Consider the following 27,514-nt stretch of genomic DNA (forward strand, 5'->3'; position numbering starts at 1 on the left):
TGAAGAAGCTGTATTATAAACTACTATGTAGAACAGTAGAAGAGTTGGTCTATTTAAAATTTAGATCCTACAACAAATGTCTATCAACATCCACTGTGTTTTCTGATTGCCCTAAGAAAATTGTTATCCACTGCGTACTAAAATATAGTACTTATCTCTATGTTTAAAGAACAAGATACTGAAGAAAACAAACCCACATTCCAACCTTAATTAAGTCACTGATGCCAAGTTCAGCAATGGACAAAGCTCTGACTATCTGCCAAGAAAGCAAGAAACTTGTGTTGCCAACACCACAGCAATAATTCTGTAACAAAACAGCAGTGGAGCCAGAAAGAGGAACATTATGGAAGTTCAGGTGAGAGTCCTGCTGTCCGGCATCCCTTTGGACATGTTCACTTTCTGCATTTTTACTTCATTAGCTCAGAAGCTAATGTCTTCTTAATAGATAAGGGGAAAGAAAAGATGTTGGATTGTTCTATATTACTTTTTTTTATGCCATTTAAGAAACAACAATTACTCTGTAGGCTCGTTTAGCACCTAATACTAAAGATACGTTCATGTATTTCTAGAAACTAATACAATCTGCACATCTCGAAAGACGTTCCTGCTAACAGCCCTTGTACAAGAGACCTGGAATATTGTCACAGAGATGCCAGAAAATAGCAGGGACCAAATGAACTGTTGGACTTGATCAGCTCACTAGTGTGCCCATGAGCAAGAAAAGAAAGCCTCTCTCAGTCATCCAGAGGGAAGGTATCAGTCTTCTGCTTGCACGGAAACTGGATTTGTAACACCTGCTTAGCCACTGACCACTTTTTGTCTCTTTTCAACAGTAGGGACATAAGCAAGTTAGGAGGATTGTTATCCTGTTCTTTCTTTTAGGATCCTTCACCTATGGTTTCTTTCAATCCCTCAACTTTTAAGGTGGCATCTGAAAGGTTGCATTCCTTCTCTTTTTCTAAGGAACAAATTAATTCTCTTTTCTTCTTCCTTTTTATACCTCCTTTGGCTATGCCACACCAATATTCTCTAGCAACTAATTCTTAAGTCACTACTGGTAATGAGTGAGTTGTTAAAATTAAAACCACTTTTAGGGACAGCTGAGCTACAATACTGAGTGTACCTAGGATTTCTAATGAGACACACTGCATATGCCATCACTGTAAGACACTCTGCCTTGGCTACCATCCCACTGAGCTAAAGCAGCATCATGTTAGAAATCAGCTATATCGTTGTGCCTGAAAAAGTGCCACTTCCTCCTTCACTTTCATCAGCAGCAAGAGCAAGTTCCACTTCAGGAACTACAGAGTCTTCAGAGTACCCCAGAAGGACCAAGTTCACTTCAGAGCTTTCCACAAAATTGCTGCAGACTTCACACATCAAGTGATGCCACTAGCCAACAACATCAGCATAGGCAATTTCAGCTCAATAGCATCAGTTTGTATATTCTTGATTCCATTGCTCAAGCCAGTTAAGTGCATCTGAAGGCAGTTAGGTCCAAAACAGCTCCATGGATGCCAGTTCAGAAGCTGAGATTTGCCTACCCTTCAATCCTTTCATTTAATAGATTAATTCCTCGGCTGCAAAAAAGATCAACCTTTTAGACTATTGGCTTCTTATTCTGACATTGAGGGAGTACTTGAAAAAAAAGCCAGCTTGAAGCAGGTAGTAATGCCTCTTTCCCAGGGCAGCCAGAAGGAACTTCTTAATCAAGTTCTAGGGAGGCCTCCCCTGCAACAAGACACTTCCCCAGCCTCAAGGGACAGGGGAACAGTTTCATATCAAAAACACCCTGAGCATGCAAATTCCACATGTCCATGAATGCAGTAAGTTAGCAGTTAGCAGGAACTTAATAAACACCTTTCCCACACAGAGTATTTGAGATAAACATGCTTCAGCTTATCCAATACAAAATATAAGCATGTCTGGGCAGCACAAACCAAAATAAGCCAGTGAAAAATGTGTTATGTTCAGTGACTCATTTACCCCACCTGTAGAGCCCCTTTCAAATCTCTCACCCAATGGACCTTCAAACTTCCCACAGATAAAGGAAATGAAAAAAGAAAACTTGGGGGAGGGAAGGAGGAAATCAGTTTAACTTTCAACATTTCTTACACACATCAAAGGTCTTAGCCATGTAGTTCTATTAGGTTTCTATAAGGATCCTTGCAAGATGTATATGGAAAGGCTTTCACTGGTTTCACTGCATGAGACTGAAGGAAATGCAGACAATATAAATTTGAACTTTAATCTTTTTCTTTCCTGGAAAGCCATCTTAAAAGAAATGCTTAAATAAACTATATATAGATGACAGCAAGTTGCAAGGCTGAATACAAATCTCTGATCCAATACAAATATTTTGCCACTCAGCTCATGACTGTGCACAGCAGTACTCAGGTCTCCCAAACTGAAGCACGGCACAGTTATAAATTCTCACAGTTGGTACTGGCATTTGTAATATCAGTGAGGTAAGTTTATGAGCTTTTTAAACCCAAAACACAGAAGACAGAAATCTTACAGTAAATAAGGATGAAAAGGAAGAGATAAGAGTGCAAATGACAAAGGGAGATGAGATTAAAATGTGCGGGGTGCAACATAGGTACAGAAACATTACCACAGGCATCCTTTAATACAGTGCAACATTTTTTTTTCCTGCAGACACTGGATGGTCTAGACAATTTCAGATATTCCTGGTAGTTAATCTCTCAACTTTGTTAGAGATTTGACAGGGTTGTAACACCATAAAGAATCTTTATAATGTACTTATCTTCCCTCAAAAAGGAAATCAAGTGTGTAGAGTATAAGGTGCATTTCATATGATTTGTTAGGATGACCTCCTCCTGACTTAGGAATGCATCTCCTATTAATAGACACACATCAAAAGGGCAACTGCAGACACAGAGAAGGGGGGAACAGTCATTGCTGTTTCAGCCTAGTACATATTAGCGATACTCCACGAACTTTGTTCCTCACCATCTGACCCTCTAGGATGGAGCAAGTAGCCACTGAAAATAACTTGCTTATTTACTTTGTGTGGTGAGTTGGGGAGAGAGGGGAAGTGTTGTTTATGGGGTTTGGGTTTTCTTAAGAGGAAGTGAAGGTAGGAAGAGGTCAGAAAGAAGCAAAATGTAGAAGCTGGGGGAGAAAACAATGTTAATATGATCAATACTGACCAAACACTTGAAGAGTTTTTAAACAGGTAGTTGCTTCAGTTGAAACACATTGTGTTTTGATTACAAAGCAAGCCATGTCTTTGTCTGCAGTCAAGAAAAGCCTCAAAAGCCTCTTGCTTTTGGTAAAGTAACAGAAACCCTGAATAACATTCAAATTCTTATTAAAAATATCATTAACAATAACATTGCTTCCTGGCTATCACTGAACAGCTTTCCAGATTCAGTCCAGATTTAGAACAAGTTGTTCTAAAATTTTGTCCATTTTAACTACTTGACAATTCAGTCATTTTAAGTAGTGCAAAATATACTGGGGGGATAGGACACACAGCATTTGTGCCAAAGAGCAAACACTTCTAGCTTATATGACAAGACGCAAAGCATAGGGGGATCTAGCCATAACAACCATTAACCTGACAACCCAGAGAGGCACCCTGGCATTAGAGGAGTCACAGGTGTACAAGCTCCTCCACGAGCAGCAACTGCACCTAAATTTGCCACCAGATACCCTGTCATAACAACCTCAGAGATCAGCATGAACCACTTGACCAAATGCAGGTAGATAAACACTCTCAGATCTCTTCACAGGTTCATTTTAAAAGAAAGCATGTGTCGATGTGCACTTCATATACGTTTTGACAAGGGCATATTACCTGATGGGGCTGTGAACTTGACCATCTGCTGTAGGAAGGAGCACCAGAAGTCTTGTTGGCTGTAGTTCTCTGCAAAGTAAAAGATAGACATGTCAAGTATTCACTAACATCTGTCATACACACAGTCAGCTTCACCAATCTCAACCATCTAAATTCATATAGTAAACAAAAAAACCTAAACAAAAACCTCAAGACAATAAATATGATACACTAGCATTAAAATCACATAAAGTTTGCTGAATTTGTCTCTTTAGACACCACCTGCAGCACTGCGTTCAGCTCTGGGGTACCCAACATGAAAGGGACATGGACCTGCTTGCCTGAGTCCAAAGGAGGGCCATGAAGATGACCAGAGGGCTGGAGCACCTCTCCTATGAAGACAGGCTGTGAGAGTTGGGCTTGTTCAGCCTGGAGAAGAGAAGGCTTCAGGGAGATCTTGTAACAGTCTTCCAATGCCTAAAGGGGGCCTACAAGAAGCAGGAACTTTTTACAAGGTCACACAGGGCTAGGACAAGGGGGAATAGCTTTAAATTCAAGGAAAGGAGATTTAGAAATCATAGAATGGTTTGGGTAGGGAAGGACCTTCAAAGGCCATCTAGTCTAAACCCCTTCAATGAGCAGGGACATCTCCAGCTAGATCAGGTTGCCAGAACCACATCCAGGCTGGCCTTGAGTGTCTCTAGGGATGGCGCATTCACCACCTCTCTGGGCAACCTGTGCCAGTATTTAACCACCCTCAGTGTAAAGAACTTTTTCCTCACATCCAGCCTTAATCTCCATGCTTTTAGTTTAAAACCGCAACCTCTCATCCTATTGCAACAGGCCCTGCTAAAAAGTCTCCCCCTGTCTTTCCTATAGGTCCCTTTCAAGAACAGAAGGGCTGCAATAAGGTCTCCCCAGAGTCTTCTCCAGGCTGACCAACCCCAACTCTCTCAGCCTTTCCTCACAAGAGAGATGTTCTGATCATTTCTGTGGCCCTCCTCTGGACTTTCTCCAACAGGTCCATGTCTTCCCTGTTCTGAGGACTCCAGGTGGGGTCTTACCAGAGCAGTGTATAGGAGCAGAATGACTTCCCTTGACCTGCTGGCCATGCTCCTCTGGATGCAGCCCAAGATACAATTGGCCTTCTGGGCTGCAAGCCCACACTGGCAGCTCATGTCCAATCTTTCATCCACCTGTACCCCCAAGTCCTCCTCTGGGGTACTCCAAATCCCTTCATCCCCCAGCCTGTATTGATACCAAGGGTTGCCCTGGCCCACATGCAGGACCTTGCATTCTGCCTTATTGAATCTCATAAGCTTCACATGGGCCCACTTCAAGCTTACTCAAGTCTCTCTGGGTAGTTTCCCATCCCTCAGGCTTATCAATGGCATCACTCAGCATGGTGTCACCTGCAAACTTGCTGAGGGCGCACTCAATCCCACTGTCTGTCATTGATGAAGGTATTAAAGAGTACAGACCCAATACAGACCCCTGAGGGATACCACTTTTCACTGATGTCCATCCAGACATTGAGCTACTGACCATTCCCCTCTGAATGTGACCATCTGATCAATTCCTCATCCACCAGTCCACCCATCAAGTCCATAACTCTCCAATTTAGAGAGAAGGATTTTGTGAGGGGCTGTGTCAAAGGTTTTACAGAAGTCCAGACAGACAACATCCATAGCCCTTCTTTTGTCCACTGATGTAGTAACTCCATCATAGAAGGCCACTAGGCTTGTTAGGCAGGACTTCACAGAAGCACAAAATGGGTTGGGTTGGAAGGGACCTTAAGCATCATCCAGTTCCAACCCCCCCTGCCATGGGCAGGGACACCCTCCACTGAACCAGGTTGAACAAAGCCCTGGCCTTCTATTCGTGCACAGAGCAGCTCAGTGCACAGTGCATTTCTGTACTTATCATTTGGTACCCCACTTATGAAATTCTTTGCATCAATCTCCACAGCACCTTTCAGAGATCCTGACCTTGACCGGTGAAGTCCTGTACTCCTCTTCACAGTCTTGTGGGTAGCTGTGAGAGTCTCTGCCACAGCATTAGTAGGGAACCCATGATATGCAACAAAGTGTGGACCACAGTGCATGCTGAGACTATAGATGCCACAGAACTGTGTGTCAACATGCGCAACTGCTCTGACCTACATCTTAAAAATGGTGAAAGTTCTACCTTTGACATCTATAATTTTCCTTTGCACAGGTAAGAAACAAGTCACTTGCCCTTGGTGAAGCTGTGCTGGCCGTCTCAAATCACCTCCCTGTCCTACACGTGCCTTAGCATTTAGATTAGATATAAGGAAGAAATTCATCATTATGAGCGTGCTGATGCACTGGCACAGGTTGACCAGAGAGGGTGTGGATGTCCCATCCATAGACATGTTCAAGGCCAGGCTGAATAGAGCTTTGAGCAACCTCATAATCAAACTGCCTTTGATAATACAGAAGTATCAAAACACCACACCACACATTCAGTAGCCAAAAATCTTGCAAGTATATCACTATTATATTGTGTAAACTCAGTTATTCTAGAAAACTTGTGACAATAAGGCTATGTGTATCAGGAAGAGCAAGTAGATTTGAGTTACCTACTCGTGACATCTGCAGCCAAACAGCCTTTCCAGACACGAGATACTAATTTATCAGTATATTGTGTCACCAGCAGGATGCTAACAGGGGGACAGATTCATATTTGAACCATATGGGCATAAATTGTACTAAAAAAAATGCAAGTAAGACAATCCATGTGAGATTTATACCACAGTCTAGTATACTCTTTGTAAGTATGAAAATAAATAGCTTATGGCTTTTAACACCCAAGGATGTAGTACATTTCTATGCCAATCATAACCACTAGGGCTTACACATCATTACATATTCTAAGGCTAGCATATCATTCCCACTAATGAGAAACAGCCACTACAGTAACTGTGCTTTTGTGTTAGTTTAATCAAAACCCAGTTATTTTACAAATGCAGTTATTAGCATTCTTGTATAGTGTATTTAGCTTCTACTAGACACCCTTAGGAGGATAAGCACTTTTTAATAAAAAGATATCCCACACAACAGAATAAAACCTTTTTTTGATAGAAACCTAAAAAAAAAACCCAGAACAAACAAAAAACACACAATGCTGATTTCAGCTTTATAAAAACTTATCAAAACTATGTTCATCTGCTTCAGAAAAAAGACTGGCCGATCTGTAAATAACAAGTTGAATAACAATAGCTGGAGTTTTCCTGGAAGCATTTGGAAGTTGTTCTCCAGCAAGATGCCTTTCCACAAGCACCACACCTTTCTTTTTACATATATATATAAATAAATAATGAGGAGCCACTGGCACAAGGCTACCATCTGCAGGCTTATGACTGAACACCTCTAAGTATCCTGCCTAGGCACTTGTGCTATTGCGTCATCAGTCACTTGTGTTTGACCCAGGAGATGACAGTCTTGTTCAGAATGTGTGGGTGAAGGTCTTCCCAAATCTTCGTTAGCGAAGGCAGGCCTTCCTCATAGGAGAAGGAAAACTCCTATCTTCAGACCCGGGCTGATGGAGCTCGTCTAGCCTTGTAAGGTCTTCCATCATAGAGGACACTCTTACAAAACCTACGACCTGAGGACTTCGCTGTCACCGTCCTAGCTCGCTAGGCCCTGGCACTTAAACCTCAGGTGTAAACGGTGGGGCCAGTTCTGCGCAAGCTGCGCCTCACCTAAAAAATCCACTGCGCAGGCTGGAAGGGCTCACTCTCACTCATCTGTATGGATGGGCAAGGTCAAAACAGCAGGTGACAAGGTGCATGGGAAGCTGCAGATCCAGCCTTGCATGCGGGCGGACCAGCGCATGGGTAGCTCGAGATTGCTCAGGAGACGGCAGTCCTGGTTGGACACTTCCTGATTGCCTGAGCACCCTTTTTTCCAACCAGATTTGCATATCCCACTTGCCTTTGGTCATCATGCTTGTAGTAAGCATGGTTAAAGCCCTTCCCAAATCTTCGCTCGCAAAGCCAAGCCAAGCCATGTCTGCCTTTCATATTTTCCCATAAAAAATCTAAATATTCCTCCTGTCTAAACAGAGAAAGAATCTTTGGATTTATTATTTACCCATTGCCTCTAGTAGGTACATTTCCTTTACAGCAATCACTCTTGAACTCTTCCACCTCAATTTCAAGGACATCCCAAATAAAGACATCCCATAGAGAAACAGTATTGCAAAATTACAGAGAAATAAGAGAACCTTTTCCAGGCCAGACAGCCAGCAGACAAGTACCTCCAAAGACAAAGGCAGAAGATCATCTTCTGTCTAACTTTACAAACAAGAAAGGACCAGAGCCTCAGAAGTATTTCCAAGCTGACCTCCATCTTCCAATTTGATTACGAGATAAGCACTTTAAGAAGATAACTGTAGAAACAGTAATGTAAGAGGACTTAGATCAGTATTTTCTCCATCCTCCCAGGTTTTTTTCCCTCTGTTGATAAATCAGTGAGTAGGGTCACTTGCATGTTCCAAGGTTATAGAGTAAAGGCTTACACTGCTCATATACAGGAGCTTCTTTATCACATAATTTGAAGTAGATTTTAAAAGATCTAGAAAATACTATCTGAGCTCCTTTTCAAGTTCTAAGGGGCAACAGGAAAAAACCTGAGCTCTCTGACAACACAATTTAAAACATCTACACCAAGCAGTCCCCAACTCTGCCAGGGCCCACAGCAAGCCCCCTAATTTAGCTGTTAGCTAATTTTATATCCAACACACCTACCTTCCAATCTATTTCTACTCCTTGAAAATTGCCTTTCATGTACAAAACCCCCCTCCCAACTATTAATAACTAATTAGGACTGACTACTCTAATTACATGCTTTCTAAAGCTGTTCCTTATGTCCTTGCCTGTCCTTCTCATTCCCTTCACCTGTGAAGAGAGATTAAACTCACACAGCTGCAGGTGATCACCAGTCATTTTAAAAGACCAGCAAACTTCTACAAAAAAATTTTAGAAAGATGCAACAATCTTCCTAGCAAAGTGTACTTCTGAAGGCAATAAAACTGCTAACTGTGAGGTTTGGTTTCTGAGATGGAAGCTATGGAAGAAAAGAAGAGAGAGAGGAAAACTGGTGGCCTGCACACTGCTGCCCAGGCAACAGCTGGTAGGAGATGATGAAATCTGTAGTTTCAGGTGCAAGGTGTGCTTCAAGCACTGAGCCTGAATGTGAGTAATGCTGATGAAACATCAGACCACCTCCAAATCCTAGTGAGAGTAAGAAGAAGTACTTTTCATAGCAGTGGAGCAGTGGTACAGATAAAAGAAGAGCAAATGATGCAGTGTATGTGCAAAGCTGCTGTTCCATACATAGATTTCAGGAAAACTATTCTCAGAAGATACTACCGCTGAGCACAGTAGATAAGAGAGCTAGAAGCCACACAAAAAACTTTTAGGCGGATACATGGAAATTTGAGTACAGCTTAATAGGAGAGCTCATAAAAACGTAAGTTATTACTTCATTCTTGGGCTAAGGCTATTAACAACTGCTTGTTGCCTGACTGGGTTTAAACCACGACAACAATACAAGCAAAGGTCATATACAATCCATAAATAATTTCTCATTCAGTCAAAGAGAGCTTCAATGGAAGGCCACACTGCAAAATTAGAGAAGAAAAGCAGAGCATGGAGTAAGAGTTAACAACTGTCATTACTTGATAATGTTTCATTGCACAAAGAAGTGGTAAATGCTCCATCTCTGGCAGGGCTCAAGGCCGGGCTGGACCTAGCCTGGTTGTTGCCCAATCTGGCAACATGGTCTAGTGTGAGGCACCCCTGCCCATGGAAGGGGGGTTGGAACGAGACGATCTTAAGGTCCTTTGCAACCCTAACTATTCTATGATTCTAAAAGCAAAAAAAAAAAAAAAAAAAAGAATATATATTGTGATAACAAAGCCAAGGTTTAGAACTTGCTCTACAGCCAGATAAGCTTACAAAGCCTTCTGATGGGCATGACAATTCATCCCATTAGCTTGAAAAAGTATCTTGAGATAGGATGAATTACTGTCTGGCAGTACCTGTCTCTTTCCATCCACTCACTGGAGAGAGAGGCTAAGCAGCCAGTTTAATTGAGACACCTAACTTTGGATGGCTAATGTTTGGTGAAATTAAATCTACCCACACTTCCTGTTCTTCCTCCTACCAAGGGACATAGACAATTTATCTTCTCCTAGGGTTTAAAGGTTATTATGGTAGCAATTTGCTATGTAATCAGGGTACTTCTGAACAACCATGTGACCTCCTACAAACGGTTAAACTTTCACACGCAGCTCACTGGTAGAGATGTCTTGACTTTTAGGACTTAGACTTTTTTGGCTAAGCAAGAAGGGGGAAAAAGATTTTTACTTAAAAATAGAGAAAATATAATAGAGAAAAGATAATGGTAAACATTTAATCAAAATCTTCTTTTTTCCCCAGAGAAAAAACTACTTATACATGTAGTTCTTTGAGATAACCTATTCCTGCAATTCTTGCTCTTCTATTTCTTGGTCTAAAATCTTGCTGACATTCAGCAGGTATCTTGCTCATCAGTTTTACTGGAGAATATAGCATGCAGCCGGTTATGTGAGAGCTGACATCAAACTCAGAATATATTATGCACTGTCTAATATCTAGATTACTTTTTTCTATTATTTGCTATGGAATTTCCCTGTTTTTCCCTTAGAGTCAAAAATTCATTTGCTGAACAAATAATGACATCTGACAACACTGTAAGATAGTTCTTTCTTTGAAGTTTGCTTTCTTTTTTCATGAAGTTTTGCATATCTGTGACTTTTGCAAAGGGGAACTAGTAATGTTATGTTGAAAAAGAACAATATCCAACAGCTGCTTATTGACAGATACAGGCTTTGGAGTTCACTTGTTTATTTTATTTTCTTTCACAGTAGGAGTTTATGAAAATAAACACAAGCAAAAAAATAAAGTTTTAACCTCTCATACTATAAAGGGCTATAATGTCCTTTATGTCTCTCCAGAAACAAATAGTGGGTGAAGTCCTTTTGCATTAGCAGGTTGGAGGAGGGGGGAAGAGAAGTGTTGAAGTACTGAATTTTATTTCTATTTATTGAGCTTATTCCACAACAACTCAGTATAGAAAATATCAAGTTCTTAATTTCTATATATAAGTTAAATACAAAAGGTGCAACTTCTCTGATTCTATCTATCTGATCAAAAACAGTGCTTAGAGGAATTACAGAGTCTGAAATTTGAACCAGAAATACCTCTTGAAACAACATAAACTCTATACCTGCATGTCAACCTATCCCTGCCTCTGGTTTGGCTCCAGATATCCGTAAGCCTTGATGATACTCTGTGTGGGGCAAGATATGCGCACTTAATGATATTAAATCCTTCACAGCCTCTTCCTCACAAACATCATCAAACGAGTCAGCTCAGTGGAAAGGGTCTCCCTGTGCTTCCAATGTAGTATCACACGTGGCTCCATGGGGAGACAAACCATACTGAAGACTGTTCGTTACAGATGCTCACCCATGAAGCCATTTTCACTCCTGTGCCATAAATATATATGATCCTTTGCTTCCTCCAAATCCTCATCCTACTTTTCAACATTGCCAATATTATACTGGAAATTCATAGCTAGTGCTGCTCTGGACATCAGACAAAACAAATTGCAAGTACTTTAAAGATCCATAGTTGCTTCAATACCATACAAGTAAAATGGATTTTCAAGTTCTCATTCCTCACAGTTAAAAACCCTCCAGAACTGCCTGGAAAACTACCTGCTTTCTATTGAGGCCAGCACTATGAAATTCCAGAGAGATTTTATGTAACTATTTTTGGTTTGTCAGAAAAAAAAATAACAGAACAGGTTGATTATTAAATTAATAACAGGAACATCATTTGATTACAGCTATGCAGCAGTTTTTACCACTTGATGGCAAACATCGCTGATCATGGGGTCAGGACACAAAATGAAATGTAGTGGCATTGACAGCAGTGGAATGACAGTACATGGCATGACAGTATGGTCTTCTCTTACGTGCAAAGGGCACATGACGCATTCTTCAGCTAGCTTGGCAGATGAGTGAACAGCATATGTCAAAGTGACATCGTTGTTTTCCAGTGATGAGATGATGCAGGAGAATCATCAAGTATGATGTCCCATAGAAGTGCAAAATCAAGAACAAAGCATTAATAAAGCATCTTATCTCCATATGGTGGTCAGGGTGTAAAACTTAACAGACTTACACAGGGAAAGTTTGTAAGTAATACAAATACATTTGTAAGTTGTCTATGAAAAAGTACACAGTGGGAAAACAAACTTAAGATTGTTACACAATGTCATCAGGGATTACTTCCTCTAGCTTACAGAAATCAATGTTATGACAGGAAGAGATGGAGCAGGAAAGATATTGACTGAGCTGTCAACCATAAGAGTGCATCTCTCTGAACCTGTGAGTTTGGGCTTTGATGAAGCAAATGCATTCAGTAGATGTTTTTATAGGAAATCAGGCACTCACTCAAAGTACTTGCATTTTATATCCACTGTCTACTCTTGGTCATCAACATAATGACTTGTAATTTTTGAGGTGAAATTGCCAAGAGTAGTATCAACCCAACAATGAATTCTTGATGGTTTAGCAGTTTCATAATTGGGCTCTGAACCATGGTGTAGGGCTTGCTGTGACACTGTGATTCCCCCTCTTTTTTCTTTTTGTCCATTCCTCTTAACCATTTTAATATAGATATTCTGAAAAGCTTCTGAACAAAGACAGAGATGAAAATATCCTGTCTCTGAAACTCCCTTACACTTACCAACCACGAGTTTTGTGTGAAAAACACTCCATCACCTGCCATATGCTACTTAATTGTTAAAATTAATAATGAATGTATTTGAAACTTCAAAGTATATTTTTAAATTATGATGAAGTCCACAAGCCTTTCATGTCTAAGAACTGTTATTATGGATTGCACGACCTATCTTAAAACCCACCTACCTTAGTAGAACTGGCTGGTCAAACTCGAGCCAATACTGCTGTAGCCATTAATTCCTTCCTCATTCCCATTTGTATTGGTCAACAAAAGAGCACCATACTTGAATCACAAACGAGCTGAGCAACTGTTACTGTTGACGACAAGTAACAACTTATTTCTTAGGAATTTTAATATGGTGAAAGAACTTCTCATGTCTGTGGAGATGTTACTGCACTTTCTCCCAAAGCCAGAGATTTTGTAGATAATCTGCAAAGAGGTCGAGGAGCAACCTTCAAGTCTTTCAGGGGGAGTTCATATGAAATTGGCATCCTTATCCCATAAATGTACAGTTAAGAAATTGTCAGAAAGTCACAAGACTCAGACACATGTAATAAGGAGGATAAATCCTCTCAGCTTGAATGAAAAAAGAAGAGAATATGGAAAAATTTGAGGCTTTGAGGTCAAGAACTCTCCCGAGCAGTACAGAGAAGGTAGGGGAGTACGTCACAGCCATATGAGAGTTAATATAATCAGAAAGCAGATTTTTAAAAATTAGCAGCTGCTAGAAAAGACTACCAGGTAGGAAGTAAGTATAGTACTATGTTGAGTGATATTATATTATCATCAATCAATAAACTTATGCAACCAGGAAAAGTTCCTTAACTTTTCAGGGAACACAACAGTATTGATAATACCAGGACATCTACTCCCATTCAGAGAATGCAAAATGAAATATAGGATGCATTATGAGAAGAACTTGGAATATATGACATCTTTTGTGCCCTTTGGACTCTCACCATTTTCCTGAGTAAATGAAACACTGTGGCAAAAGGAGGTGCAGGGAACTGACTATAAGAAAGACAGTCTTGTTTCTGGCAGACAGTGGAATGGGATTAGTCTTGGGAAACTGAAAGATGTGGCTTTCTTCAGAAGTTTGCATAGGTCTGAAAAAATGGAATTATCAGGTATATGTTGATCTGAAACAAAGGAATAACACTAGGAATTTGAAAAAAATTTCATTGCGCATGAGAGCTATTATCTTCTGGCATCTATTCTGAGAAGGATATCTGTCCCATTGAAAAAGTAGGCAAGAAACATGAAAAGTGATCCCGCATCTTTGAGAAATACCGTGTCTAGGGTGTTAAAAGACAACTAAGTGACCACTTAGCAGGCAACCTCCAGAGATACACAATAGAGAGTATCAAAAAGCATTATGGGAACAGATGCAAATATAAAAAAACAATGGATGCTTTCATAAAGGGGGGGGGAATCTTTCCTTCTTTTATTAATGTCCACCGAAGATAATAAGATTCAGGATTATGCTTACATTGAAGATTATAATACAGCCAGAATAGAGAAAAGCCTTGATAAGACAATGCAAAAGACAATAATGCAGAAATTGAACTAAAAGATGGTATACAATAGATGTATTACTCAGAGTATTTTCATGTATTTCAGTACTGGGAGGCAAGGACGTGAATCACGAAGGAAAGTGCAAAAGAAAAATCTTTATTTGCAAACAGTGCAATCAGGGAAAGGTGGAGGAGGCTCTGTAATGCTCTGTGTAATGGTGAGAGATAAAAGCAAACAACAAAAGGCTATTTTCTAGATAAATGAGTCATTCTCAGAAGAATCAAATCTTTAAAGTATTTGAAAGGCAATTAGACATTCAGGAAAAATGCTGGCAATTCCTGCTGAATTATTAAGACCAGGACGCTTGGCTTAGTCAGATTTTTTACAACCTAAATTTGAAAACGTTCCCATAGAGTGGAAAGAGAAAATCATATTTCCAATTTCAAAATAGAGATGTATTTGAAATGGAACAATAATTTGTATATTTCTTCTCATTACGAACTCAAAAATCCATCCTCCATACCTTTTATAGACAGAGACTCATTAAACAGAGGAAACTATGAGAGACAGCAAATATTGGTGTCTGGCAAAGAGCACGATATTTCCACCCAAGATTAGTCACAAAAAAATGAAAACAAGCAATCAGTTGCAGTTAGATGTTGTCTCAGGAGAAAACACTGATATAAACATGAATAAGGTGTAACTTCTTAGAGGATTTAGGAAGAACACGTTAGTGGGTGTTTTGCCTGCAGGGAGAGGATCTGACATCTTAAGAAGACTGTAACACAAGCATGAAACTGTTTGGCTGATATGTAGAAAGTTGAGAGCTTTTTAAGAAGGGAGACTGTGAAACTTCTGCTTTGTTTCATGAGCCATCCAATGCTAAGGAGGGAAAAGGAAAAGCTCCACATTTTTCAGAGTCACTGGAAGAATCTAGGGTTGGAAGCAACTGAAGCAATCTGCCTCAACTTCTAAGCAAGTGGCTGCTCTAGGAAGGACAAGGTAGTAATTAAAAAGCATGTTTTCAGATCACTGCACATAGGAAGAAAATATCAGGGAATATAAAACCAGGTATTTTTTTAATGATAAGATTTTGACCAAGCCTTTTATCAATGACATGAGGTTGCAATGAGTTTGGTAGCTTAAACACCTGGCAGCTTTAAGCTTAAGTACAGTTAAGTTAGAGTTTAAGTACAAATGTGTTGGAGGAAGAAATTCAGTTATTTACTGCTCTAACCCTAGTAACAGTAGGGAACTTTGTCTTTATACTCTTATTTTCCTCAAAAACCCTGAAAAAGTCACCAAAGTAAAAAAAAAAGGATTTGAATATATTAGCACTGATATTACCTATCATCACCTGAGACAAGAAGCTGACAAACTGCAGGGGTGACATTGCACTCCATTTTGACTGTAGTCAGTGCTCACATAATGCAACTACCATGGGTGACAGCTGCTGAGACTGTGAAGGGGTACAAGGTTTACTAGCAGCCAACCACTACAGTAAACTTGCTGAGCTCCTGGGTACATAAAGTACTCTCATTCTACTTCAGGTATTTCCATAGAGAGTTACTGAGAATACAGTCAGCTGGCTTTGCACAGGATCCCCACCACCACTATTAGTGCCCAAGCAATGTGTTGTGATTTTTATAGAGATTCTAGTAATCCAGCTAATATTCTTTTGCAAACAGTATGCTCGTTTATCTGAAGTCTGTGAAATCCTACAGGTACTGCTTCCACCTACCTTCCTCTTCTATGAGACTTTGTGTTGTCCTTGTTCAAAACCGCTGTGTTTGCTCCCTGCATTCAGCTTGCGCTCCTTCTTCCCCAGACCCATCACACAGTCTAAATTCCCACACCAGAGAAGGTGAGACAAGCATTCAAATTTACTGTCACTGCAAGAGTAAAGATGCAACATAGTGGCTATAGCAGCAATAACTGTGAAAATATATCATCCCAGCTCTTTCAAATGCTCCTCCCTGTACCATGATCAAGGCATACCGTGGCAATAAATTCTTCTAAGAGCCCTTAAATCTATCACACCAATTGCTTAATGTGGAGTAGCCATTCATCTTTCCTGGTAACATTGCAATGCATGAATTTGCTGTAAGATTATTTTTTTTTTTAAGTTTCCTTGTGATTAAAGCATGAAATAAAAGTAACATCACTGTCTGCTTTCAGGCTAATGGTTCTTTTTGAAGCCTGGAGAAGAATCCAGGGTGGAAGAGATGAAAGATACAGAGAACAGTCAACAAAAAGGGATGGATATTTCCCTGCTCCCTTCACATGCATTCTTAGCACTTAAGACACTTATTTCTAGGCTTCAGATTGAATAATCAACAGCTATATTTTCAGAAATTCCCTAATAATCTTCTCGTTAAATTTCTTTCAAGAAGTCTCCCAGCAGATCTTCATTCATTTAGCGTAGAGAGTGAATGAAATTGGACTGTATCTTAGTAGAGAGGTCAAATATTTAAAATAAAAATATTCTTTGGAGTTAGTTGATAAATACATGTGGAAAGAGACTTCAAGAAAAACATAGACAATAACGAGAGGCAAACTTGGGATCATGAGCGTGTCCTTTGTCAATTCGTTCATTTTACAGTAACCTTGCCAAATTAAGAATACTCCAAGTGCATTAGGAAAGGCTGCCCTCTTCAGACAAATTTAGTAAAAGGTACCCAGAAGAAGTTCTAAGGGTCTTCAAGTTAAAATAAGAACGTGGTGAAATGCACTGTGCAGTGCAATATCAGCATAGTATCAACTTTCTTCTCCTTAATAACAATTTGCTGCTGCATAAAGAAAAGCACTGCTTGTCATTATCTGCATATTAACGTCTGTTTGCTTTGACTCACTACAGATCCATTTACACATTTTCTGTAAGGCTGTTAAAACTTTCATTCATGTTCTGGAATACAGAGACATAATTAAGTAAGAAAGCTATCGAGTCTGAGCTTTCCCTATGCTGTCATATGGAAAAACAACCCATTTGGCAATGCTGAATTTTTATCACACAGGAATTTTCATTAAAAATTATAAACTTGCTTGTTTTCTTTAACAAATTTGGGGTTTAGATATATTTTGATCTCCCTAGCAATCCAAAACAGTCAGTGGAAAAATACTTTTGATGGCTATTTTCCTTAAATCTTTCCTGAACAACTAGGAAATGGAGCTTACTTAGCCAGAAAGTTAATTTTCTTTTCCTCACTATTTGTCTAGTGTCTTCACAGGTGAAATAGTGGATTTTTATCTTGCAACACACCAGGTGGCAAAACACAAGGCTACCAGGTACCTTACTAGTGAATATCAATGAATGTTCCTAAGGAAGACAACCTGGAGGAAGAAAATAACTGTATCTGGGTTTAGTACTGTAAATAATAGCTTCTGATGTATTTATGAGGTGGACATAAATATTTTTAGTGATGTTTTACTTTGAAAACAGAAAGTTCTACCATGGAATCTGCCAAGGAGAACCAGAATACCAGACCTGATACATATCTATCAACATTCTTCAAGTCCTTTGACAGGACCTGGGCCTGTAATAGGTAAACTTTTCAAAACAGTTACTGTCAACATAGCCCCCTGAAGTTGTTCCGGAACAGGAAGCAGAGATGATGCTGCTCAAAAAGAAACTATTACTAGTGATAGAAAGATATAAGGGATTTAACTGCCAGCTTGATTGAAATCTCTCTATTCATCCTTAGACAAGGTCTTTTTTTTTTTTTTTTAGCTTTTCAGCAAAGCCTCCAATGTCATCACGTCTCACTTAACTGTCCGATGAGTTTGTGAGCTGAGATACAGCTCTTTTTCATTGCAAGACACCTTTTTATTTGGTCTCAAAGCACTTACCCTAAGCGTGATAAATCCAGTTCATTCTATATTCTGCTCTAGAATTTGAATCAAGTTTTCTGTCTCCTTCACCACATCACACAGGCTACCTGGTATTCTTCAAACACCCATTTCCCACACAAAGTCTCTGGAGCATGTGATACAGGCAGCATTTGTGAGTTCACTTTAACAAAAAACCCACAATCGTAACTTCAGCCATGTGGGGAAGTCCCTCTGAAGGCTTCTCTTTATTTTTTTTCTTTCCACTCTGTTAAATAGAATTCGGCTTAAGATGCACTTTAAGTTAAAGCATTACTTAAATGTTGTGTTGAACTGGGGCCTGAAACGAGAATTTAATTTCCTTAATAACTCTCAATATACCATTACTAGAATAAATGTAGAAAAATCAGACTTTCTGAAAAAAACGTGTCTCAAGGGCGCTAGTGCAAGCAAATTATGGAGAATTTAAATAATGCCAAACTATAAATCTCATATCTACCAACACTTAACCATCTGTCTTACCAGTATGCTAAGGAGCAGGCCTCATTTAAAGACCGAGATGTTAGAGCTGAAAATGAATATTTGCCTTTTAATCCCCTCTTGTACTATGATATTCAGTTTCATGTATAATTGATGGGCTGAAATTTTAAGATAGATAGAGTAAATAAATTATGAGTATTCAAAATATTGCCCTGTTGCCAGTAAAACTCTATTATTCTTCACACTGATGCAGCCACCTCTCATGCTATCTTTATTCATAGGAGCAATATTTTCTGTGATTTTAAGGTATATGCTTACTAACATGATTTTGATGGAGAACATAACCATAATTTTGTAATAATCAAAATACAGTACATTTTCATTTGGGTATTTTTCCTTCATTCAGCAGAGACATAGTGTAAGAGAGAGAGGCAAATTAGTTGAATACCAGCATTTTATATGCTATTACTAGTTTTTGCACAATAGAATTCCTGAGCACTGTGCTGTAATTCTTTCCTGCAGTGAAACACTGGGGTGACCACATTGGCATTCCTGAATCTTCTTATGCTGTTAAATTATAAGACCGCTTGTATTATGAAGAGAGATTGGGTTATGAATGTTCTGAAGTAACAGATTCTGTTACATAAACCACTGGTGAGTCTGGGAATGCCATTCAACATTTGCAGGTTTGGAATTAATTTTATTCACCTTCTTCCCGTGAGGAAATTAAAAATATGAACAGTTTCACTGAGAAGGAGTGCAGTTTCCATGACAAAGTCACATCCCTGGGAAAACCCCAAGTACTTTTTCCAGAAAAAGGGAACAGAGCTGTGGGTTAGGGTTAGGGTTAGGGGTTAGAGGTTAGGGTTAGGGGTTAGAGGTTAGGGTTAGGGTTAGAGTTAGGTTTAGGGGTTGGGGTTAGGGTTAGGGTTAGGCTTACAGGTTAGGGTTAGGGTTTGGGTTAAGGTTAGGGGTTAGGTTTAGCAGTACGGTTAGAATTAGGGTTAGGGTTAGGGTTAGGGTTAGGGGTAGGGTTAGGGTTACGGTTAGGGTTAGGGTTAGGGTTAGTGAGGGTTAGGGTTAGGATTAGGTTTAGGGTTAGGGTTAGGGGTAAGGTTAGGGTTACGGTTAGGGTTAGGTTTAGTGAGGGTTAGGGCTAGGGTTAGGTGTTAGGGTTAGGTGTAGGGTAGGGTTAGGGTTAGGGTTAGGTTTAGTGAGGGTTAGGGGTAGGGTTAGGGGTCGGGGTAGGTTTAGGGGTAGGGTTAGGGTTACGGTTAGGGTTAGGGTTAGGGTTCGAGGAAATCTTAGGGGTAGTGTTTAGAGGTTGCGGTTAGGGTTGGAGTTAGTTTTATTGGTTAGATTTAGATTTACAGTTAGGGTTATGTGTTAAATTTAAGGGTTTATGTTAGGTTAATATTTAGGGTTAGGAGTTAGGGTTATGGGTAGGGTAGGTTTGTTTTTTAGGGTTAGGGTTATGGTTAGGTTTAGGCTTAAGGTGAAGTTTAGGGTCAGGTTTAAGGTTAGGGTTAGTGAGGGTTAGGTTTAGGGTTAGGGATAAGGTTACGGTAAGGTTTAGGGTAAGTGTTAGGGTTAGGGTTAGGGATAGGGTTAGGGTAAGGTTTAGGTGTTGGGTTTACATGTTAGGGTTAGAGTAAGTGTTAGTGTCACATTTAGGGGTTAGGGTTACGGTTACGGTTAGGTTTAGGTTTAGGGGTTTGTGTATACGGGTTATTTTTAGTGTTAGGGGTTAGGGTTAGGGTTATGGTGAGCTTTAGGCTTAGGTTCAGGGGTGCGTTTAGTTTTACGGGTTATGGTTAGAATTAGGTTTAGGGTGAGGGTTAGGGGTTAATATTTAGGGTTTCGATTTTGGGTAGGGACAATGTTAGGGTAAGTGTTATGGGTTAGGTTTATGGTTAGGGTTGGCGTTAGGGTTATGGTTAGGTTTAGGCTTAGGGTTAGTAGGGGTTAGGTTTAGGGTAGGGTTAGGTTTAAAGTTTAGGTTTAAAGTTTAGGGTTAGGGTTTGTGAGCGTTAGTGTTAGGATTTGGGTTAGGTTTAGGGTTAGGTGTTAGGGTTAGGTTTAGGGGTTATAGTTAGGTTTAGAGTTAGGTTTAGTCAGGGTTAGGGTTGGGGCTAAGGTTAGGGTTAGGATTAGCTTTAGGATTAGGGGTAGGGTTAGTGTCAGTGGTTTGTGTTAGAGTTAGGTTTAGGCTAAGTGAGAGTTAGGGTTAGGGATTAGGGTTAGGGTTAGATTTAGGGTTATGGTTAGGATTAGGGGTAGGGGTATGGGTAGGGTTAGTGTCAGGGGTTTGGTTTTGAGTTAGGGTTAGGGTTAGTGAGGGTTATGGTTAGGGTTAGGTTTATGGTTAGGGGTTAGGGTTAGGGTTTAGAGTTAGCTTTAGTGTTAGGGTTAGGGTTAGGTCTTAGTTTTAGGGTTAGTTTTTGGGTTAGTTTTAGGGTTAGGGTTAGGGTTAGGGTTAGGCGTAGTGTTAGGGTTAGTTTTAGGGGTTAGGGTTATGGGTTAGCGTTCAGGTAAGGGATAGGTTTAGGGTAAGGTTTAGGGTTAGGTGTTAGGGGTATGGTTGGGGGTTAGGGTTAGGTTTATTGTTTATTTTTTATCAGTTAGCGTTAGGGTTAGTTTTTTCGTTTGGGTTGGTGATGGTTAGGGTTAGGGTTACTATTAGGGTTAGGGTTAGTGATTATGCGTTAGGGTTAGTGTTAGGGTAAATGTTAGTGTTAGGGGTTATGGGTTGGGGTAGGGTCGGGGTTAGGGTTCGGGTTAGGCGTTACTGTTTATTTGTTAGGGTTAGGGGTTAGGGTTATATTTAGGTTTAGGTTTAGTGTTAGGTGTTAGGGTTACGGTTAGGGGTTATGGTTAGTTTTAGGGGTTTTCGTTAGACTTATAGTTTGGGGTCAGGGTTTGGATTACGGTTAGGGGTTAAGGTTAGGGTTAGGGGTTAGGGTTAGTGTTGGGTTTAGCCTTATGGTTAATGAGGGTTAGCGTTAGTGTTAGGGCTTAGTGTTAGTGTTGGGGTTTAGGGTTACGGTTAGGTTTAGGGTTAGCGTTAGTGATGGCTATGGTTAGGGTTAGGATTAGTGTTAGGTTTGGGGTTTAATGGTTAGGGTTAGTGTTAAGTCCTAGGGTTAGTGTTAGTGGTTAGGGTTAGTGTTAACTTTAGGGTTAGGGTCAGCAAGTTTTATGGTTATGGTTAGGGTCAGGGCTTAGTGTTATGTTTAAGGGTTAGGGTTATGGTTGTGTTTAGTGTTAGTGTTTGTGAGGCTTAGGGTTAAGGTTGGGTTTCGTGGTATGGGGTTAGGGTTAGGGTTAGCGTTAGGTTTAGGGTTAGGGTTAGGGTTAGGTTTAGGGCTTAGGTTTAATTTTCGGATTAGGTTTAGTGTTAGGGTAGGCGTAGAAAATAGTTTTTTTTGGAATGCATTTAATTTTGTCACATGGAAGTCTTTCCAGTTCTTTCAGGCCTAGCTTGGGAGAGGTTTAGTGTCTTTCAGCTTTAGAAACATTTCATGAAAATCGAGCTGTGGGCTAACTGTCTTATATGACTTACAAAATTTAATATCATATTCTTATACAATTTATTCATTCTCCAGCGTTCAGTTAGGACTTCATAATTTAAATAACTTGACCAGTAAGAACTCTTCTATGGACAGCAATTTTTAGTAAAAAGTGTTTGAACAGTTAAATGAACACACGGAAATTTATTAATAGAGATAGAACACGGGAAATGGAAGTTTGTGATGGCATAAAATACAAATTCGCATTGAAAGATTAGAAGAAGACAGTGTGAATTCAGGGATGAGACAAAAATTTCTGGGTTTTCCTCAAACAAGAAAGCAAGCTAACTAAGTCCCAAGCATTGGTTGATAAATTCACTCAAAGAAATACACGTTGATTTTGCCTCTCTTCTTTTTCTAGGCAAAGGCCATTAAGAACATAGCAACACCATTATTCCAAAATCTGCAAGCTTTATGGTCCTTTCAGTTACTCATCTTCAGATTTCTAACCAGAAAACGGGGGGGGGGGGGGGTGAGGGCATGGAACCACTCTTCCCTAAACACCCAAACCTCTCAAATAACATGTTGAGGTACCCTCATTATCTCTGTTCAGAATCACTTCATATATAACCCCCCAAAAAATACAAATACATAAATCTTGATGTTTCAGAGAATATCCCCAGGTCTGTGCAGTTATTCTGGGCAGAAACTCCCTAGGTGTGCAACAGGTGATTTCTAACACCTTCTTGTCACGTCAAAGACAAGCAACAAACCAAGGTTGACCACAAGGTTCACCCACATGCAAAAAGCTAAGTTAATTTTTGCATCACTTGACCTCTTTGCAAACATCAGTATGGCCATTCACAAAATGCTCAGGGCTTGCTTTCAACACTTGACCTCTTTGAAAGGTGGAGTGTGAAACTTTTCACAACCTTAAATGTAAGCTACAGCCATCAGATACAGCTGGAGTAAAACAAGTAGATCTAAACATCTTAGCAGCGGATTTCACGAAGTCAGGCATGTGGAAGAGGAAAATTCACACACATAGACCCAAACTACAAGTTGCCTGGAATAAAAAAGACCAAGAAGGGAAGTGGTCTGATATTCATTAAAAATCAGAGAAATTTTTTATCATACTTTTATCATACTTAAACACGGTACAAATCCATTCCAACAGTTGAGAGTGGGGCAGGGAGAGGTTAGTTTCAAAGTTAATCTGGCTGTTCAGCTTGCAGGCAGAAAAGCCACAGTTAAACCTACCCAACATGCTTAAGTTTAAACACAAAAACCATCAAACAAGGGCAGGATCCAGTGGAGCCCCAACAAGTCCTTCACCAGGCATTCAGAAGAGTTTCAGTTGCGCAATACAAGGAGTGTTAAACCTTGTCCTGTGACAGGGTACTTGGCTAGTAAAAATATCATCTGCAGTTAGAGCAGGCCAGCTTTCCTTATAACATAGAAGTTGTTTCCAGTATGATGCATATACATTGGCTGCATGAATAGGCTTAACATCAGGACTTCTAAATTCCCATCTCAATGAGTGGATGTTTCAGCAGCACACTGTACTGGAGAAGGATTCTGTGCTCAGCCAGCCCAGCTTATTGCAGCTGCCTCAGAGAAACAGCCACTTCTCTTCCAGTTGTGTAATGTTGCTCTGATGTCAGATTTTGTAACACCCCTTAGGTCCAACTTAGGAACACCAACACAAGATCATCATATAGTCTGGGTCTGTACTCACAGAGACAGTGAAAGAGGCCTTGGCAAAACACTCAGTGAACTCACATTTGGCCTATATCCTTGTACAATCAAGCTGGGTTTTTCAAAGGAGTTTGGATTTCGCTGGTAGATGAACACATAATACCCCTTCATTCCTTTGAAGAGGCCAGTATGAAGCTGTAATGAACCTACAAATAGTGATTAGCATTTAAAGTGGCACCCTCAATAATAACACCTCTGTGAACCAGATTCTAGTTTTCTGGAAGGGAAAGACACTATTCACATTTACCTTTCAGGAGCCTAATTTTGGTCTCATACTGCTCAACGAGAGGTCACAAGGTATCAGCTCCAATGAATTGCTCCTAGATCAAGCAAGCTTTAATTCCAGGTGTTTCATTTACAAGCTTTCTGGATGCTGCAGTTTGCTGCTCCCTGCTCCATTCCCTTCCAACAGTAGTATCTGTTGTCAGCCGGTCTGCAGGAGACTGCAGTGTTATCTTCCTAGTTCAAAGACTTGGACCTCCTCCCAAGTGGGCATGGCAAATCATCTTTGAAGTCTGAATTTCCTATTACACTCAAAAATCTGCACCCCATATCCATATCCTCACAGAGTTATGGGTCTGTGAGGGTCTCTGTGGTATGCCTTGCACCTCTCCTACCTGCTGATATGAAGTCCATGGTAGCCACTTACAGTTCAGCTCAGTCTTCAGCAAAGCATTTCATTGACAAATGTTGTACGGGGATAGTTAAAAGCACATGGGAAGGATTTACCCTGACATCAAAGTGAAGCTTAATAAAACCAAAATAACAAATGAACAAGCCTGCAGCCAGGTAAAACCATCTGAACCCACAAGTGGGGAAGTGTTCAAACAACAGTAAAGCTCTCATTCCTAGCTGCTTCTGAGGAAGTAGGTGTTAAGCATCGAATGCCTCATCGAAACAAACCTAACCTGGGCAGAGTCTTTCAGGAAAGCAAATAGACAGAAAGTCTCTTGATGCCCATGTAAACGCCATTACTTCTGTTTCTGCCTTCTGCCGCAGCCCACACAAGGACATTGGTCAAACAGTTCAGAGAAAAGGCCAAAAAAGGCCAAGCACGGGCTTAGGACCTCTATGCTCCCCAGAGACCTCCTCTGCTCTGACTTTTAAAATCCATAAAGTCTCTTACTTTTCTACATTAATCTTGAAATCTGTTCCATTTTCCATTTTATGTGACTATAAAAACTCTGAGGTCCCTGAAATAAAAATATTAAGCAGAACACTGAAGTGTTTTTAAAATACTGTAGCACTCAAGTCTCTGTCTGCCACTCGGATGCACATAGCAATTTAAAATTACTGAAGCTCTAAAATTAAGTGCTTAAATTTGAAGGTCATCACCACTCTGAGCATGTGAATTGTGTAGCTATCTGAACTATCAAAGCGCTTCAATTTACTCTAAGCAGGTCATTTTTGGAAATGATAAGGGAGCCTGTGATTGCCCAGCCTTCACTGATTTAAAGCTAGTTAAGTTTTTTATTCATTTTTACAAGTACTTGAGCCATTCTGGTATCTTATAGAAAGATTGTACTGAATGAATTTGAGTGAGTTGGGGGGTGTGTATATGATGGGGGGGGGGGGGGGGTTGCATTTGATCAGCAGTTTTGCATCAACACTTTCCTTCAGGAGTCAGGTCAAAGCAGGTGTTTTTCCCTAGTTCTTCCACGGATGTGGATATAAAAATTGAACACCCATATCCACTTTCAAAGTCTTCAATTCACTTAACAGACAATATACAATTTTTTGAGTGTACTGAAAATTTCATTGCTTTGTAGCTACAAATTGAAACCTATAATGCTCATCTCCAGGACGCAATCACTAATGCCTTTTTTTACAATACAATATATTTAGCCTTGCAATTTTGGCACAACAGCACCTTTTGAAAGTATTTTTTTAAATGAACTGGTAATAGCTAGTTACCCCCTGTAATTTATTACTCAGTGATGAAATAGTTATATTCCATATACAAACCTTTTATAGCTTCAAGGACTGTAGAAATCCTTGAATGCCAGGATGATTCTTTCCTTTCCCATCCAAAGTAGCTTCGGAGAAGAATAAGGCCTTGCCATTTTAAAATTATTTTTTTTATTTGAACAGCTTTCTGCATATTCCCAGAATTGTTAAATATTGCACTATATTTCCCACACTGCATAAAGTTCAATTAGAGATATTCTTTTTCTGTGCTTTTTTCTTTTGCTCCTCCAACTGCCTCATGGTAGAGCTGTCATAGCCAATGTCCTGCCTTGATTCACAACTCACAGAAAATATTTCACATTTTCTTTTCTGACTAGCTTTAATGATAAAGCATAATTATCTGAAATCTCTGCTGAATTCTTGTATTTGTTATAAATTAATTCCACTCAATGCCTAGCCTTTTTAAGCCATTTTCTTTCTCTGTCAGAAGTAACTTCTGAGTGGAAGATTTCTTGGTTAGCCTTCCAGAAGTAGACCCTTGAAAACCAAGTCTCTTTTAAGTGGAAGCACATTTTAGCTATTTGACAGCATTTCCTTTTATATATCTATACTGAGCCATAATCTACTGCAAAGGACATGCATTACCGCTTGTATGTTCTGCCTCCTACAATAGTGTGTGAGCTGGGACCTGCGGGGTTCTTACTGCAGTATCTGTTGTTTATTCACACCTGACTGATAACCAGCACATGTTTTATGATGCTGAACACTCTTGAAGTACATGGGGGAAATATTTTTGGTTCTGGAAGACTTCCGCAACTAGCAAAATCTAACTAATGCCATTTGTACGGCTTCTGAATCATACAGTGCTTTGCTTTATCCGCCTACATTTGTCAGCATAATGGCCAGTCAAATACCAGAGGTGAGATAATGCAACCATGCTTGACATTTATCTATTATCAAATCATCCACTCAAGTTTGCATTGACTGAGCTGTGCATGCTGCACCTTGATAGAATTATTTTTATTGGCATATCGTGACATATCAAGATGTTTTAGGGTAATTCATAGAGAAATCTGTCACATGATTTTAGTAAAGTATGGAGGGGTTTTTAAGCCATTTGAAAAATCACTTGACAGGTTAATTTTCCAGGTCAAAATCCAGGCTTTGGCACAACCACTTCTTCCACTTTCTTTTATATGACGATGTGGAAGAGTTTGCTTTTCACTGGAAGAAGTATAACAGTCACAGTTGCTTAGTTTGCTAACTGCTCTGGTTCCTTACGTCTCTGTTCTTTGGCATTTTTGCTATACTGCTGCATTCCTCATTATTCTGTGACATTTTCCTAGTTCCTTGCTTCGCTGTAGAGTTCAGTAATTTATCAGCCATCTCATACTCACAAGGATTTTCCTGGTAGTTTGAGCTTCACCTGAAGTTTTCTCAAATTTATGAATGTTTATCAGATCATTCCAATGCATCAGTAAAGCAAGTACCATAGTAGCTATTTCAGAATGGTCAAAGTTCTAATTAAGTTCAGCAGTTGATCTGGTAGAATACTTTACTACAATCCCCTTAACCATGTGCATCAGCTTGATGAAATTGTCCTTGTTGTATCCTTCATTTCTACTCACGTTGCCTTGAAATGCACTGTCCTTTCTTTTACAACCTTTTGTTCCCTTTTTTTCAGAGGTATTTCTGAGGAATTAATGATCTTTTTTGGCTTCTTTCTTTTCTGTCCCTCAATTATGCAGACTTCAGAGACACTTCCCTGAAAATCCATAACAACTGTTGCATCACCCATGATATGATCGTTCAGAAAAGACAACAGCACATCAGGGCTGACTTGTACGTGATCTGAACCTTATAGACTCCTTCCATTGCTACAACTGTAAATTTGTT

The 27,514-nt window shown here is 39.8% G+C and overlaps 1 protein-coding gene across 4 annotated transcripts in view; it reads right to left on the reverse strand.

Annotated features, from left to right (window-relative positions):
• The window catches only part of RBMS3 (RNA binding motif single stranded interacting protein 3), a 722,404-nt gene that overhangs the window by 607,032 nt on the left and 87,858 nt on the right, over positions 1 to 27,514 (reverse strand). For all 4 annotated transcript variants that reach the window (XM_057424892.1, XM_057424891.1, XM_057424893.1 and 1 more), the window contains exon 3: positions 3,824 to 3,892. In XM_057424892.1, coding sequence (XP_057280875.1) covers positions 3,824 to 3,892 — 69 coding nt within the window. The remainder of the gene's footprint in view (positions 1 to 3,823; positions 3,893 to 27,514) is intronic.

The sequence above is a fragment of the Pezoporus wallicus genome, unplaced genomic scaffold (assembly GCF_028554395.1).
Source record: "Pezoporus wallicus isolate ANWC-B61680 ecotype Strahan unplaced genomic scaffold, APGP_CSIRO_Pwel_v1 contig_3181, whole genome shotgun sequence".
Lineage (NCBI taxonomy): Eukaryota > Metazoa > Chordata > Aves > Psittaciformes > Psittacidae > Pezoporus > Pezoporus wallicus.